We start from the raw sequence: 15,353 nt of genomic DNA on the forward strand, positions 1-15,353 counted from the left end.
GTTCCAGTCGAAAAGCAGCATAGCCCGATGGGTCCTGGTCAAAAGTAGTGCACTATAGAGGGAGTAGGGTGCCATTTGGGATGGAGACAGTGTTAAGCTGCTCAGTCATGTCTGGAGAGAGAGTTGCTGTCCTTGAATCCAACTAACTCACTTTCCTCCAAATCTGCATATTTAGAGACAAACATCCAATTGAGATTAACTTCTTTTTTAATCTATTTTAAATCATTTTTTTCAATAGACAGCTCTATATTATCTGGTATATAAAACTCACCTATATCTGTCCTCCTTGTAATACCACCATTTTATAAAAACTCTTATTCTGTTATTTCTATATCATGATTAATTAATTCCTACATTTACAGTGGCATACTTGTCTATACCTTTTTGCTGCTGGTGTCATCTCACATTAAGAGCAGCCTTGGATGAGAATAGGGGCGTTTTGTGATGTTGAAAGACTGAGACTGCAGTCTGATAGACTGGGACATATTATTCTACTCCCAGTGGCTAGACTAATACATTAAACAGAATCACTGGCATAGATTTTTGTTAGATATTTTTGCACCACAAAGCAGATTTCATGTAGCCTGATAATTGTGGTCCTCTGTAGCTCAATTGGTAGAGCATGGCGCTTGTAACGCCAGGGTAGTGGGTTTGATCCCCGGGACCACCCATACGTAAAAATGCATGCGCACATGACTGTAAGTCGCTTTGGATAAAAGCGTCTGCTAAATGGCATATTATATATATTATTATCCCAGATCTGTTTGTGCTCTTGCCAACTCAATTGCTCATTGTCAAGCCAACATTTTTTTGCCATGGCAATCGGAATCAGAATCACCTTTATTTGCCAATTACATTTACACATACCCAGAATTTGCCTTGGTGAGAAGGTGACAAGGAGTTGACATTATAACATAAACAGACTGGCACTCACTCAGATTTGAGAAATGAGTGTAATGGCGGCGGAGGGGATGGCTGCTGTTTTACGGTCTCCTAACCAATTGTGCTATTTTGTGTGTTTTTTCACGTTATTTGTAACTTATTTTGTACATAATGTTTCTGCCACCGTCTCTTATGACCGAAAAGAGCTTCTGGATATCAGAACAGAGATTACTCACCTCGAACTGGACAAAGATTTTTTCTTAAACGAGTCGGACGCGAAGTATTTACTCCAGATACCCGACCAGGCCCAAATCCCCGTCATTCGCGTGAAGAGAAGACGTGTCACGGTTTCGGCCGAGGCTGCCTCTCTTCCTTGCTCGGGCAGGCTTCGGCGTTCGTCGTCTCCGGAATACTAGCTGCCACCGTTGAATGTTTCTATGTTCGTTTGCTTTTGTCTGATTGTTGTACACCTCTTTCTCGTTTAGTGTAATTAGTGTCCTATAAGTTCTCGTTGTGTTTTGTCTAGTGTTGTGTGTTATTGTTTTCACTGTCGTGGTTGTTGCTAGACGTATTTTGCATTTTGCTCGGTTGAGCTGTTCCTCCATAGTTTGGAGTGTTTTTGTCGCACCTGTTTGTGCGCGCGTATTTGTTTCGCCTGCGTGCGGAGTTTCGCCTCGGGCTATTTAGTGTTTGCACTGTGAGTATTCACTAAAGTCTTTGGAATATACTTCTGCGTCCTGCGCCTGATTCCACCACCACACCCACCTACTACATCCCTGACAGAATAACACACCTTCAAGTATGGAATCAGCAGGAGCCGCAGCAGCCCAGGCGACGCTGGAGGAAAAGGTCCGGGAACAGAGTGACCAGATCCTGCAGATTGGGTCCGCCCTGCAGGAGGTGATCACCACCATCCGAGGCTGGGGGACGCCTCCACCGCCATCCTCTCTGCCAGCACCATCGGCCAGTCAGCCCGTTCCCGCTCCGGAACCCAGGGGAGTTCGACTCTCGCTCCCGAGAGCCTACGACGGGACCGCGGCCGGTTGTCAGGGATTCCTTCTCCAGGTGGAGCTGTACCTGGCCACCGTACACCCGGCGCCCTCGGGACATGAGAGCGTGTCCGCCCTGATCTCCTGCCTTTCCGGGAAGGCGTTGGAATGGGCCAACGCGGAGTGGAGGAGGATCGACCTGGACACCATCACCTACGACGAGTTCTCCCGCCGCTTCAGGGCGGTGTTTGACCATCCTCCGGAGGGGAAAGCGGCGGGGGAGCGTCTGGTCTTCCTCCGGCAGGGGAGGAGGAGTGCCCAGGAGTTCGCCCTTGAATTCCGTACTCTAGCGGCGGATGCAGGGTGGAATGAGCGGGCTCTCATCGATCACTACCGATGTAGTCTTCGCGAGGACGTCCGTCGGGAGCTGGCCTGTAGGGACACCAGCCTCTCGTTCGACCAGTTGGTCGACATGTCCATCAGGCTGGATAACCTACTAGCTACCCGCGGACGTTCCGAGGGGGGTCCGTCCATTTCACCCTCCAGCGCCTCCGAGCCGTGCCCCATGGAGCTCGGGGGCGCTGGCGCTAGAGAGAGGAGGGGTCGGCTTACGAGGAGGTCCATCTCCTGCACCAACTGTGGTCGGGGAGGACACACCGCGGCTAGGTGCTGGGGATGGCCTCCTAGGGGGGAGGACGACAGGTCCCGCACTGGGGATTCCTTCAAGGTGAGTAGGCGCCCAACTCACCCAGAGCTCTCTGTTGCACATTTCTGTATGCCTGTGCGTTTTCCACAGGTAGCACCTCATTCCCAGCATAAGGCGCTGGTAGATTCAGGCGCAGCTGGGAACTTTATTGATAAGACATTTTGTTTAGCCTTAGGGATTCCCCTTCTCCCTGTTGATGTCCCTTTCCCCGTTCATGCCCTAGATAGCCGTCCGTTGGGTGCGGGCTTGATCAGGGAGGTCACTGCGCCACTTAGGATGTGTGCGCAGGGGGGTCATCAGGAGATGATTCAGTTATTTCTGATCGACTCGCCTGCGTATCCGGTGGTGCTGGGCATGCCCTGGTTAAGTACCCACAACCCATCTATTTCGTGGCGGGAGAGAGCTCTGATGGAATGGTCTGCCCAGTGTGGGGTCGATGTTTGGGCATTTCCGTAGGGGGCTACCTCGGTGGAGAGTCCAAACCAGGTGCCCGCATTGCACGTTCCTCCTGAGTATGGGGATTTGGCTATTGCATTTAGTAAGTCGAGGGCGACGCGGTTGCCGCCCCATAGGCAGGGAGATTGTGCGATAGACCTCCAGGCAGGAGCTGCGCTCCCACGGAGCCATGTGTATCCTCTGTCTCAGGAGGAGAAGAAAGCTATGGAGACTTACATAGACGAATCTCTGAGACAAGGATACATACGGCCTTCCACTTCCCCTGCGTCCTCGAGTTTCTTTTTTGTGAAGAAAAAGGATGGTGGTTTACGCCCGTGCATCGATTATCGTGGTCTCAATCAGATTACGGTGAAGTACAGTTATCCACTCCCGCTGATTGCGACCATGACTGAGTCATTGCATGGGGCGCGTTTCTTCACTAAATTAGATCTCAGGAGCGCGTACAACTTGGTGCGCATCAGGGAGGGCGATGAATGGAAGACAGCCTTTAGTACCACCTCGGGCCATTACGAGTATCTGGTCATGCCATACGGGTTGATGAACGCTCCGTCAGTTTTCCAATCATTCGTGGATGAGATCTTCAGGGACATGCAGGGGCAGGGGGTGGTTGTGTACATAGATGACATTCTCGTGTACTCGCCTACCCGTGTCGAGCATGTGGCCCTGGTGCGCAGAGTGTTGCGGAGGCTGGTGGAGCACGACCTGTATGTTAAGGCAGAGAAGTGTCTGTTTTTCCAGGAGTCGGTCTCCTTTTTGGGGGTATCAGTTGTCTGCGTCAGGGGTGAAGATGGAGGTAGACCGGGTGTCAGCCGTGCGTGATTGGCAAACACCAACCACTGTGAAGGAGGTGCAGCAGTTTTTGGGGTTTTGCGAATTACTACCGGAGGTTTATCCGGGGTTTTTGGACAGGTGGCAGCTCCCATCACGTCTCTTTTGAAGGGGGGTCCGTGCGTCTGCAGTGGTCGGCCGAGGCGGACAGGGCGTTTGGGAGGCTGAAGGACCTGTTTACCTCGGCCCCGGTGCTGGCGCATCCGGATCCCTCTTTGCCGTTCCAGGTAGAGGTGGACGCGTCAGAGGCCGGTATAGGAGCCGTGCTTTCACAACGGTCTGGCACGCCACCTAAACTCCGCCCCTGTGCCTTTTATTCTAAGAAGCTCAGTCCGCGGAGCGGAACTATGACGTAGGGGACAGGGAGCTGTTAGCCGTGGTACAGGCCCTAAAGGTGTGGAGGCACTGGCTTGAGGGGGCTCAACACCCTTTCCTCATTTTGACGGACCACCGTAACCTGGAGTATATCCGGGCAGCGAGGAGGCTGAACCCTCGCCAGGCAAGATGGAATATGTTCTTGACCCGGTTTACATTTAAGATCACGTACATCCCTGGGTCGCAGAACGGTAAGGCAGATGCACTGTCTCGGCGGTATGACACGGAGGAGAGGTCCGTGGAGCCCACTCCCATACTGCCGGAGTCGTGTCTGGTGGCACCGGTAGTGTGGGAGGTCGATGCTGAACTCGAGCGAGCGGCTTGCACCGACCCTAGTCCACCGCAATGCCCTGAGGGTCGGAAGTACGTTCCGCTCGAGGTTCGGGATCGATTGATCTATTGGGCTCACACGTCACCCTCCTCTGGACACCCTGGTATCGGCCGGACAGTGCACTGTCTTAGTGCCAAGTACTGGTGGCCCACGTTGGCGAGGGATGTGAGGGTTTATGTTTCCTCCTGCTCGGTGTGCGCCCAGTGTAAGGCGCCTAGACATCTGCCTAGGGGTAAGTTACTACCCCTGCCCGTTCCACAACGACCATGGTCTCACCTCTCGGTGGATTTCCTTACTGACCTTCCTCCTTCACAGGGGAACACCACTATACTGGTCGTTGTGGACCGGTTTTCTAAGGCCTGTCGTTTGCTCCCCATGCCGGGTCTTCCTACTGCCCTGCAAACCGCCGAAGCACTATTCACCCATGTGTTCCGGCACTACGGGGTACCCGAGGATATTGTGTCTGATCGGGGTCCCCAATTTACCTCCAGGGTCTGGAGAGCCTTTATGGAGCGGTTGGGGGTCTCGGTGAGCCTCACCTCGGGTTACCACCCGGAGAGTAATGGGCAGGTGGAACGCGTGAACCAGGATGTGGGTAGGTTTCTTAGAACATACTGCCAGGACCGGCCGGAGGATTGGGCAAGGTACGTTCCTGGGCCGAGATGGCCCAGAATTCCCTACGCCATTCCTCCACTAACCTAACCCCTTTTCAATGTGTGCTAGGTTACCAGCCGGTTCTGGCACCTTGGCAGCAGAGCCAGATCGAGGCTCCTGCGGTGGATGAGTGGGCGCGGCGCTCGGAGGAGACATGGAACGCTGCACACGTCCACCTGCAGCGGGCCCACCGACGTCAGAAGGCGAGCGCCGATCTCCACCGCAGTGAGGGACCGGTGTACGCACCTGGTGATCGAGTCTGGCTCTCTACCAGAAACCTGCTCCTCCGCCTGCCCTGTCGGAAACTGGGTCGGCGGTTTGTAGGGCCATTTAAAGTCCTGAGAAGGTTGAACGAGGTGTGTTACAAATTACAACTACCCGTTGAATATAAAAGTATTAACCCCTCGTTCCATGTGTCTCTTCTCAGGCCGGTGGTAGCTGGCCCACTCCAGGAAAGTGAGATCAGGAGACCCCTCCGCCCCCATTGGACATCGAGGGGCACCGGCGTACTCCGTGAAGTCCATCTTGGATTCGAGACGTCGGATGGGGGTCTCCAATATCTAGTGGAGTGGGAGGGGTACGGTCCGGAGGAACGGTGCTGGGTGCCGAGGAGAGACGTTTTGGACCCGTCTCTCCTGACGGAATTCCCATCGTGGGCACCCGACACGCCCTGCTCCGCGTCCTCCTGGTCGTCCCCGAGGCCGGAGTCGGCGCACGTCTGGAGCCGCGCGTCAAGGGGGGGTACTGTCACGGTTTCGGCCGAGGCTGCCTCTCTTCCTTGCTCGGGCAGGCTTCGGCGTTCGTCGTCTCCGGAATACTAGCTGCCACCGTTGAATGTTTCTATGTTCGTTTGCTTTTGTCTGATTGTTGTACACCTGTTTCTCGTTTAGTGTAATTAGTGTCCTATAAGTTCTCGTTGTGTTTTGTCTAGTGTTGTGTGTTATTGTTTTCACTGTTGTGGTTGTTGCTAGACGTATTTTGCATTTTGCTCGGTTGAGCTGTTCCTCCATAGTTTGGAGTGTTTTTGTCGCACCTGTTTGTGCGCGCGTATTTGTTTCGCCTGCGTGCGGAGTTTCGCCTTCGGGCTATTTAGTGTTTGCACTGTGAGTATTCACTAAAGTCTTTGGAATATACTTCTGCGTCCTGCGCCTGATTCCACCACCACACCCATCTACTACATCCCTGACAAGACGCAGATACAGGGGACCCAAGTCCGGCGAGTGGGTAACCCGCCTCTACCATCCATTCTATTGGCCAACGTACAATCATTGGAGAATAAACTGGATGAGCTCCGTTCAAGACTATCCTACCAACGGGACATAAAAAACTGTAATATCTTATGTTTCACTGAGTCGTGGCTGAACGACGACATGGATAATATACAGTTGGCTGGTTTTTCTGTGCATCGGCAAGACAGAACAGCTGCCTCCAGAAGACAAGGGGTGGCGGTCTGTGTCTATTTGTCAATAACAGCTGGTGCACAAAATCAAATATTAAGGAAGTCTCAAGGTTTTGCTCACCTGAGGTAGAGTATGTCATGATAAGCTGTAGACCACACTATTTACCAAGATAGTTTTCGTCTATATTTTTTGTAGCTGTCTATTTACCACCACAAACCGATGCTGGCACTAAGACCACACTCAACCCTAAAGCCATAAGCAAACAAGAAAATGCTCATCCAGAGGCGGCGCTCCTAGTGGCCGGGGACTTTAATGCAGGGAAACTTAAATCTGTTTTACCTAATTTCGACCAGCATGTGCAACAAGACAAAAAAAAAATCTAGACCACCTTTACTTCACACACAGAGATGCGTACATAGCTCTCCCTCGCCCTCCATTTGGCAAATCTGACCATAATTCTATCCTCCTGATTCCTGCTTACAAGCAAAAACTAAAGTAGGATGTACCAGTGACTCGCTCAATACGGAAGTGGTCAGATGACGCAGATGCTAAGCTACAGGACTGTTTTGCTAGCACACTGGAATATGTTCCGGGACTCATCCGATGGCATTGAGGAGTATACCACATCAGTCACCGGCTTCATCAAAAAGTGCATTGATGACGTTGTCCCCACAGTGACTGTACGTACATACCCCAACCAGAAGCCATGGATTACAGGCAACATCCGCACTGAGCTAAAGGGTAGAGCTGCCGCTTTCAAGGAGCAGGACTCTGACCTAGACGCTTAAAATAAATCCCGCTATGCCCTCGGACGAACCATCAAACAGGCAAAGCGTAAATACAGGACTAAGATTGAATCCTACTACACCGGCTCCGATGCTCGTCGGATGTGGCAGTGCAAACTATTACGGACTATAAAGGGAAGCCCAGCCACAAGCTGCCCAGTGACACAAGCCTACCAGACGAGCTAAATTACTTCTATGCGCGTTTTGAGGCAAACAACACTGAAGCATGCATGAGAGCACCAGCTGTTTCGGACGACTGTGTGATCACGCTCGCCGTAGCCGATGTGAGTAAGACCTTTAAACAGGTCAACATTCATATGGCCGCAGAGCCAGACGGATTACCAGGACATGTACTCCGAGCATGCGCTGACCAACTGGCAAGTGTAATTTTCAACCTGTCCCTGTCAAGCAGACCACCATAGTCCCTGTGCACATGAACACTAAGGTAACCTGCCTAAATGACTACAGACCCGTAGCACTCACGTCATCCCAAAAACCCTAGTCCCACGCAATTTGCATACCGCCCTAACAGATCCACAGATGAGACAATCTCTATTGCACTCAACACTGCCCTTTCCCAATTGGACAAAAGGAACACCTACGTGAGAATGCTGTTCATTGACTACAGCTCAGCATTCAATGCCATAGTGCCCTCAAAGCTCATCACTAATCTAAGGACCCTGGGACTAAACACCTCCCTCTGCAACTGGATCCTGGACTTCCTGATGGGCCGCCCCCAGGTGGTAAGGGTAGGCAACAACACATATGCCACGCTGATCCTCAACATGGGTGCCCCTCAGGTATGTGTGCTTAGTCCCCTTCTGTACTCCCTGTTCACCGATGACTGCGTGGCAAAGCACGACATCAACAACATCATTAAGTTTGCTGACGACACAACAGTGGTAGAGGAAAAACAAAAAATGTATTTTTCATTAGTGCAAAAAACTATTTTTTCCATTTAGTACACTTTCAATGTTAAGCAAAACGTTAAAAAGTAATATGATGTTCCATGTGACTGTATCTCTTCCTGATCACCAACAATGATGAGACAGCCTATAGGGAGGAGGTCAGAGACCTGGAAGTATGGTGCCAGGACAACAACCTCTCACTCAACATGATCAAGACAAAGGAGATGATCGTGGACTACAGGAAAAGGAGGGCCAAGCACGCCCCCATTCTCATCGACTGGGCTCTAGTGGAGCAGGTTGAGAGCTTTAAGTTCCTTGGTGTCCACATCACAAACGAACTATCATGGTCCACACCAAGACAGTCGTGAAGAGGGCACGACAATGCCTATTCCCCCTCAGGAGACTGAAAAGATTTGGCATGGGTCCTCAGATCCTCTGACCGCAAGGCACTACAGAGGGTAGTGCGTACGGCCCAGTACATCACTGCGGCCAAGCATCCTGCCATCCAAGACCTCTATACCAGGCGGTGTCAGAGGAAGGCCCTCAAAATTTCCAAAGACTCCAGCCACCCTAGTCATAGACTTTTCTCGCTGCTACCGCATGGCAAGCAGTACCGGATCGCCAATTCTAGGTCCAAATGGCTTCTGAACAGCTTCTACCCCCAAGCCATAAGACTGCCTAATGCATAGTCACTTTACCCCTACCTACATGTACATATTACCTAAATTACCTGGACTAACCTGTACCCCGCATATTGACTCGGTACCGGTATCCCTGTATATAGCCTCTTTATTGTTGTTCTTTCATTTTTTACTTTAGTTTATTTAGTAAATATTTTTTCTCAACTCTTATTCTTCTTTAAACTGCATTGTTGGATAAGGGCTTGTAAGTCAGCATTTCACGGTAAGTTCTACACCTGTAGTATTCGGCACATGTGACAATAAAATTGTATTTGATTTGATTTCATGACAGTGCAGCAAATACAGCAAAACAAGTGAGGCAATGCAATCAACAAAGTCATAAAGAAGTTGTTGCTGGTACTCTCTTTCATTCCACATTCACTGTAAGGTTATAATCAGTTCATCTTGAGTAGTCCTAAGTTAACTGGGGATGTTACATTTTATGTTACTGTCTCTTGTCCTCATAATTGAAAATCTATAAGTAAAGTATTTTTTTGTAAGAAGCAAGATGTCCAAGTTGCCAGATCTGTTTTGCTATAGCCTAACCAGAACCAGACCTGACAACCACAGGCTCCCAGTAAGGTGGTCATTTTGTCGCAACTATAATCAGTGGGCAGGTCTTCCCTCTTCCCTTAAGGGGGATTTGCTGGGGGCCATTGTTGATTCAAGTGGTATTCCATTATTTCCAGGCGACTGGCATTGCTAGGCAACCCTACACCAGGAGGAAGGCATCTATATTGTCCCAGAGAGCAAGTTCACTCACCCCCCCACTCCCCAAATATTGTCTGAAGGAGTTTGGGGGCGGGACAGGGCTTGGGGTGATATGTGTGTGTGCTCGCATACGTGGATCTGTGTGTGTGTGTGTGTGGAGGGATATGGGGCTGCTGGGATGAGTGGAGAGGGGTTGGGGAGTGGAGGAGTGTGTTTTGGGCCAAATGAATGGCTAGGGGGTTGTGTTTGGGGACTTTTAAGGGGGGTGGGTTGTGGAATGATAATCAGTATGTTTACAATGTCCTGAGGTGGAGTCCTGCAGCTTCTAGAGAAGCAGGGGAAGAGAGAGACAGAGAGAGAAGCAGGGCAAGACAGCGAGGGAGCAACAAGGGACAAGAAAGAAAGAGAGAGAGGCAGGAGAAGGTAGAGAGAGGAGGTGGAGAGAAACATTCCCAAAGAGAGTGCGAGAAAAATAGAGGGAAACGGGAGAGAGGAGTGAATCAGTGAGTGCTAAAGAATCAATGCAAGAGGTGGACTCCACATTTTGTTCTCTTGTGCTAGATCTCCACTCCTCCAAGCCTCCACTCCTTGCATGTGGCTAACTGCTCCAAGCAGACTTCAAGAAGCAGCTAACGGGATGGATGTTCTGCAACTTGACTAACTCTGAGGTTGTTGTGTCTTGTGTGTGTATGTGTGTGTTTATGTGCGTGCCCGTGTCTGTTGCTGTGTGTGTGCGTGCATGTGTGTAACTGTCTGTGTGTGTGTGTGTATGTCTGACACAATGTGTGTCTTAACACCATTCATGTGTGTATGTGTATGTGTTTCTACCAGACTTTGAAGAGCAGCTGTATGACACCAAGCTAACAGGCCAGACCTTCCGCCACCCAACAGCGTCCTCCCAGAGTTCTGACGACACATCCACCACCCTCAGTCGCTCCCCTGTCTCCCTCAACATCAAGAGACCGGACTTCATCTTCCTGGCAAATATAAACACCTTTATTTGATTTAATTTGCACTTTAATTTACCTTTACTGACCTGTATTTCATTCTTGTACGAATTGTAGTTCTTGTACAAATGTTCTACAGCTGATTTTTAGGTGCTGGGTACTATGTATTTGGACATGGTAGCATATTGTTTGATAATGGAAATACATTTCTCCATTGCTACATGATTGAAGTTGACTACTTGATTTCAAACAGAAAATGAGAGTTTCATGTGAATCTGAAACTTCACAGCACAAATATTCTCTAGTCTATGAATCTAAGTGCAACTCCTTCCTTCCCATCACTCCTCTCTCACCTATACCCTCTCCTCCCTCCTCCTCTCTCCTTCAGCCGGCGTCTAAGGGGCAGGTGTGTGAGGAGGATGAGACCTCCTCAGTAAGTATCAGTAGGGGTACAGACCTGTCCCACTCTCCCTCCCCGTCCCCCTGTGGGTCAGATCGCCCTCTAGTGGGGTGGAGCAGCACCTCCCTGGGACCCCCCGTGGCCGAGAAACCCCGTTGGCACCTGGGACGACGCACCCCCGCTCACCTGCTACCCCTGGACGTCACAGGTAAGGGATGGGGATGGGGAAGGCAGGAGATGGGTGTGGGTAGTGTGTGTGAATGTGTGTGTGTGTAAGCATCACTGCGTACAGAATCTAAGTTGTTTATCCTATCTATTTGGTTACATTCTATCTACTCTATTTTCGGTCATCTATTTAGGTTTTGTGTGTGTGCGAGTGCGTGCATGTGTAGTGTGTGTGTGTGTGTAGTGTGTGTTTTTGGTAGTACGCTCTGGTCATCATAGCTGCAGCATTCTGACACTCACCCTCCAAACCTCCTCCTGGTTTTGGCATAGCAACTGCTTTGTCATTGGACGCCTCTCCCCTTCTCTCCCCCTCCTTTCCCATCCTCCCTCTCCTCTTAATTCTCATCCATCTACAGTAGAGTATCTCACTCTCTTTCAGGACTCTCTCTCTCTCAATCTATCTTTTATTCTCCCCTCGCTCTCATTTTCCCAGAATCTCTTCAACTCTATCATTCTCTATCATTCTTTCTCTCTCTCTCTCTCTCTCTCTCTCTCTCTCTCTCTCTCTCTCTCTCTCTCTCTCTCTCTCTCTCTCTCTCTCTCTCTCTCTCTCTCTCTCTCTCTCTCTCTCTCCCTCTCTCTCTCTCGCTCCATCATTCTCCCTGCATCTCTCTCTCGGTTTGTCACTGTATCAAACCACGTGTCATCTTTCTCCCTTTCTCTGCCTGTGCAATACAGTGTCAGTGCAGTAGTGTATGTGTGCCTCTGAGTTAGGTGTGTTGAGACTAGCTTGGTAAGGTTAGGTGCGTTGTGTATTTTAGGTGGGCACCTGATTTCCAGTTAGATGCACTGTACCCATGTGTGTTTTCTGCTGCACCCTCTCTCTCTCTCCCTCTCTCTCTCGCTCTCTCATCATCTCACCATTACCATTGCCCCAATGACAGAACAGGTAGCTGTTGCCATGGCAACACCCAGCTCTTCCTTCCTTCACTCCACTCCTCTATCCGAAAAAACTGCAGAGGGAGAGAGGGAAAGAGAGAAAAAGAGAGAAAAAGAGAGATGGCGGAACAGGGAAAGAGAGAGAGAGAAAGGAGGGAAGGAGAGAAAGTGGTAGAGTGACGTATAGAGAGAGAGAGAGTTGTTTTTCTCCTCCTCGCACTATTTTCATGAATGAATAAATGTAAAGAAACAGACCAGACCTGAGCTGACTGTGTAGAAGGTAATGAGTTACCCAAGGTCTTTTCTCAGGAGATGTCTCCGAAACTTCAAATAAAGTTTCATTCTTAATGTAGGCAAGCGCAGGAAAACATTATTCTGATGTTAAGTGAGTCAGAATGCTTCCTCATTATCAATGAGACAACCTCTCTTTTTGTCCATGAGTAACTCAATAGTCTCTTCCTCTCTCTCTCCCTAGGTGAGGGTAAACTCTTGGGTGTAGACCTCCTCCAGGGATCGTGTTCCCCCTGTTCCCCCTCTCCGTCCCTGGGCTGTGGTGGAGGAGGCCAGCCCCGGTCTCTGGAGCCTGTCACAGACACCCCTGTCCAGCACATACCCCTGAGGAAGACCCATAGTGACCTGGACCCCAGCCTTCCCCAGTCCCCCAGGACCCCACCTCCTACCCTGGGCACCATGGACCACTCTGCCGCCCTCCTCTGCTCCAACTCCCCCTCTCAGTCCTGGAACGGCCCCAAGGGCTCCACCTTCTCCCCAGGAGCCTGGAACGATGCCTATAGTTATAGTATAGCTCCAAGTCCGCTGGGGAAGGGACCTGCGACCATGCCCAAGGGGGTAAGGATGGTGGGGATGGTTGGGGGGCAGGGTGGGGGGTTGATGTGCCCCTCTCAGACCAGTTCGGGACTCTCCGTGAGCTCAGGGTCGCAGTCTCACTCTAGTTCGTTCACATCAATATCGGAACCTTCCGGACACAGGCACCCAGGCACCATAGGGATGATGATGGGGAGGCGGAGCGAGACAGAGGGGGCGGCGGCTAGCCCCACTGACGAACAGAGTGGTTCGGAGAGAGGGATGGGAGGAGGAGAGAGGAGGGAGAGATCGGCGCGTTCTGTCGCTGCCGCCAATGCATTTAAGTTCCGTGAGCGTTCTCTTTCCACGCCGACGGATTCTGGCTCGTTCTGCTCCGCGGATAACGTCTGCGGCGGGATGTACGGCGTCGGCGGACTACCTGGAGCCGGTAACGGGACAAACGGGAACGGCGGCAGCGTTTTAACAGCGATGCACCACCACCATTACCCTCGCGGCGAGGGGGGTGAGAGGGGCGAGAGCTACGCCCTCCTCTACCCCAGTGGGAGCTCCGAGGATGGGAGCGCCAGCATCGACAATATCTCCGTAACTGACAGCAACTTCCCCCCAGACGGTCGCCTAAGGTTACGTTCTCGCTCCATCTCACTGAAGAAGTCCAAACGCAAACCCCCTCCGCCCGTCCGGAGTGTCTCGCTCATGAAGAACTTAGGGGATGCCGAGGGGCGCGTGCATGGCCACAATGGAGGTCACTACCGGGACGGCCGCCCCAAATCCCTCCACATCCCCCGGGACCACCTCCAGGACTTCCAGACAGACTTCCTCCTACCCTCCTCCTCCTCCCTCTCCAAGCCCGATCTGGAGATGCCTGAGCTGGGCCACGTGGATGGACCCCCTAGCCTGGAGGTCCAGGGACCAGACACAACAGAGCTGTCCTTCCCAGCCCACTGGCAGCTGGAGGAGTGGAAGGCTTCTGACCCCTACAGGTCGTTGTCTGGGTCTAGTACAGCCACAGGGACTACTGTTATAGAGTGCATGAAGGTAAGAGAGTCTCCTATACACTAAGGGCCCTATTCAGACTTGAGATAAGTTGACTAACATGAACATGAAGTCAAATTTGGACTTAAGTCCATGTTAAGTCTACTTATCTCAAGTGTGAATAGGGCCATTAGCACTTCCCTTAGTCACAGGTTTTTGGTATTTTACTGTATGTACTGTGTAATGCAGGGCTGCCCAACCCTCTTCCTGGAGATCTGCAGTCCTGTAGGTTTTCAGTCCAACCCTACCCTAACATACATGATTAATCTAGTTAAGGTGAGCAGCTAATAAGTGGACTGAACCTACTGGCACTAGATCTCTAGAAAGAGGGTTGGGCAGCCCTGGTTTAATGTATGTTTTTTTCTGATGTACAGTTGAAGTCGGAAGTTTACATACACCTTAGCCAAATACATTTGAACTCAGTTTTTCACAATTCCTGACATTTAATCCTAGTGAAAATTCCCTGTTTTAGGTCAGTTAGGATGACCACTTTATTTTAAGAATGTGAAATGTCAGAATAATAGTAGAGAGAATTATTTATTTCAGCTTGTATTTCTTTCATCACATTCCCAGTGGGTCAGAAGTTTACATACACTCAATTAGTATTTGGTAGCATTGCCTTTAAATTGTTTAACTTGGGTCAAACGTTTCGGGTAGCCTTCCACAAGCTTCCCACAATAAGTTGGGTGAATTTTGGCCCATTCCTCCTGACAGAGCTGGTGTAACTGAGTCAGGTTTGTAGGCCTCCTTGCTCGCACACACTTTTTCAGTTCTGCCCACAAATGTTCTGTAGGATTGAGGTCAGGGCTTTGTGATGGCCACTCCAATACCTTGACTTTGTTGTCCTTAAGCCATTTTGCCACAACTTTGGAAGTATGCTTGGGGTCATTGTCCATTTGGAAGACCCATTTGCGACCAAGCTTTAACTTCCTGACTGATGTCTTGAGATGTTGCTTCAATATATCCACATAATTTTCCTTCCTCATGATGCCATCTATTTTGTGAAGTGCACCAGTCCCTCCTGCAGCAAAGCACCCCCACAGCATGATGCTGCCACCCTGTGCTTCACGGTTTGGATGGTGTTCTTCGGCTTGCAAGTAACCCCCTTTTTCCTCCAAACATAACGATGGTAATTATGGCCAAACAGTTCAATTTTTGTTTCATCAGACCAGAGGACATTTCTCCAAAAAGTATGATCTTTGTCCCCATGTGCAGTTGAAAGCCATAGTCTGGCTTTTTTATGGCGGTTTTGGAGCAGTGGCTTCTTCCTTGCTGAGCGGCCTTTCAGGTTATGTCGATATAGGACTTGTTTTTACTGTGGATATAGATACTTTTGTACC

The 15,353-nt window shown here is 50.5% G+C and overlaps 1 protein-coding gene across 1 annotated transcript in view; it reads left to right on the top strand.

The window, feature by feature from the left end:
• Positions 1-15,353, top strand: part of nhsl2 (NHS-like 2) — a 154,804-nt gene that overhangs the window by 131,151 nt on the left and 8,300 nt on the right. Inside the window, exons 3-5 of the mRNA XM_041882636.2 lie at positions 10,537-10,685; positions 11,041-11,260; positions 12,632-14,016. Coding sequence (XP_041738570.2) covers positions 10,537-10,685; positions 11,041-11,260; positions 12,632-14,016 — 1,754 coding nt within the window. The remainder of the gene's footprint in view (positions 1-10,536; positions 10,686-11,040; positions 11,261-12,631; positions 14,017-15,353) is intronic.

Source organism: Coregonus clupeaformis, chromosome 8 (genome assembly GCF_020615455.1).
Source record: "Coregonus clupeaformis isolate EN_2021a chromosome 8, ASM2061545v1, whole genome shotgun sequence".
In the NCBI taxonomy this organism is placed as follows: Eukaryota; Metazoa; Chordata; class Actinopteri; order Salmoniformes; family Salmonidae; genus Coregonus; species Coregonus clupeaformis.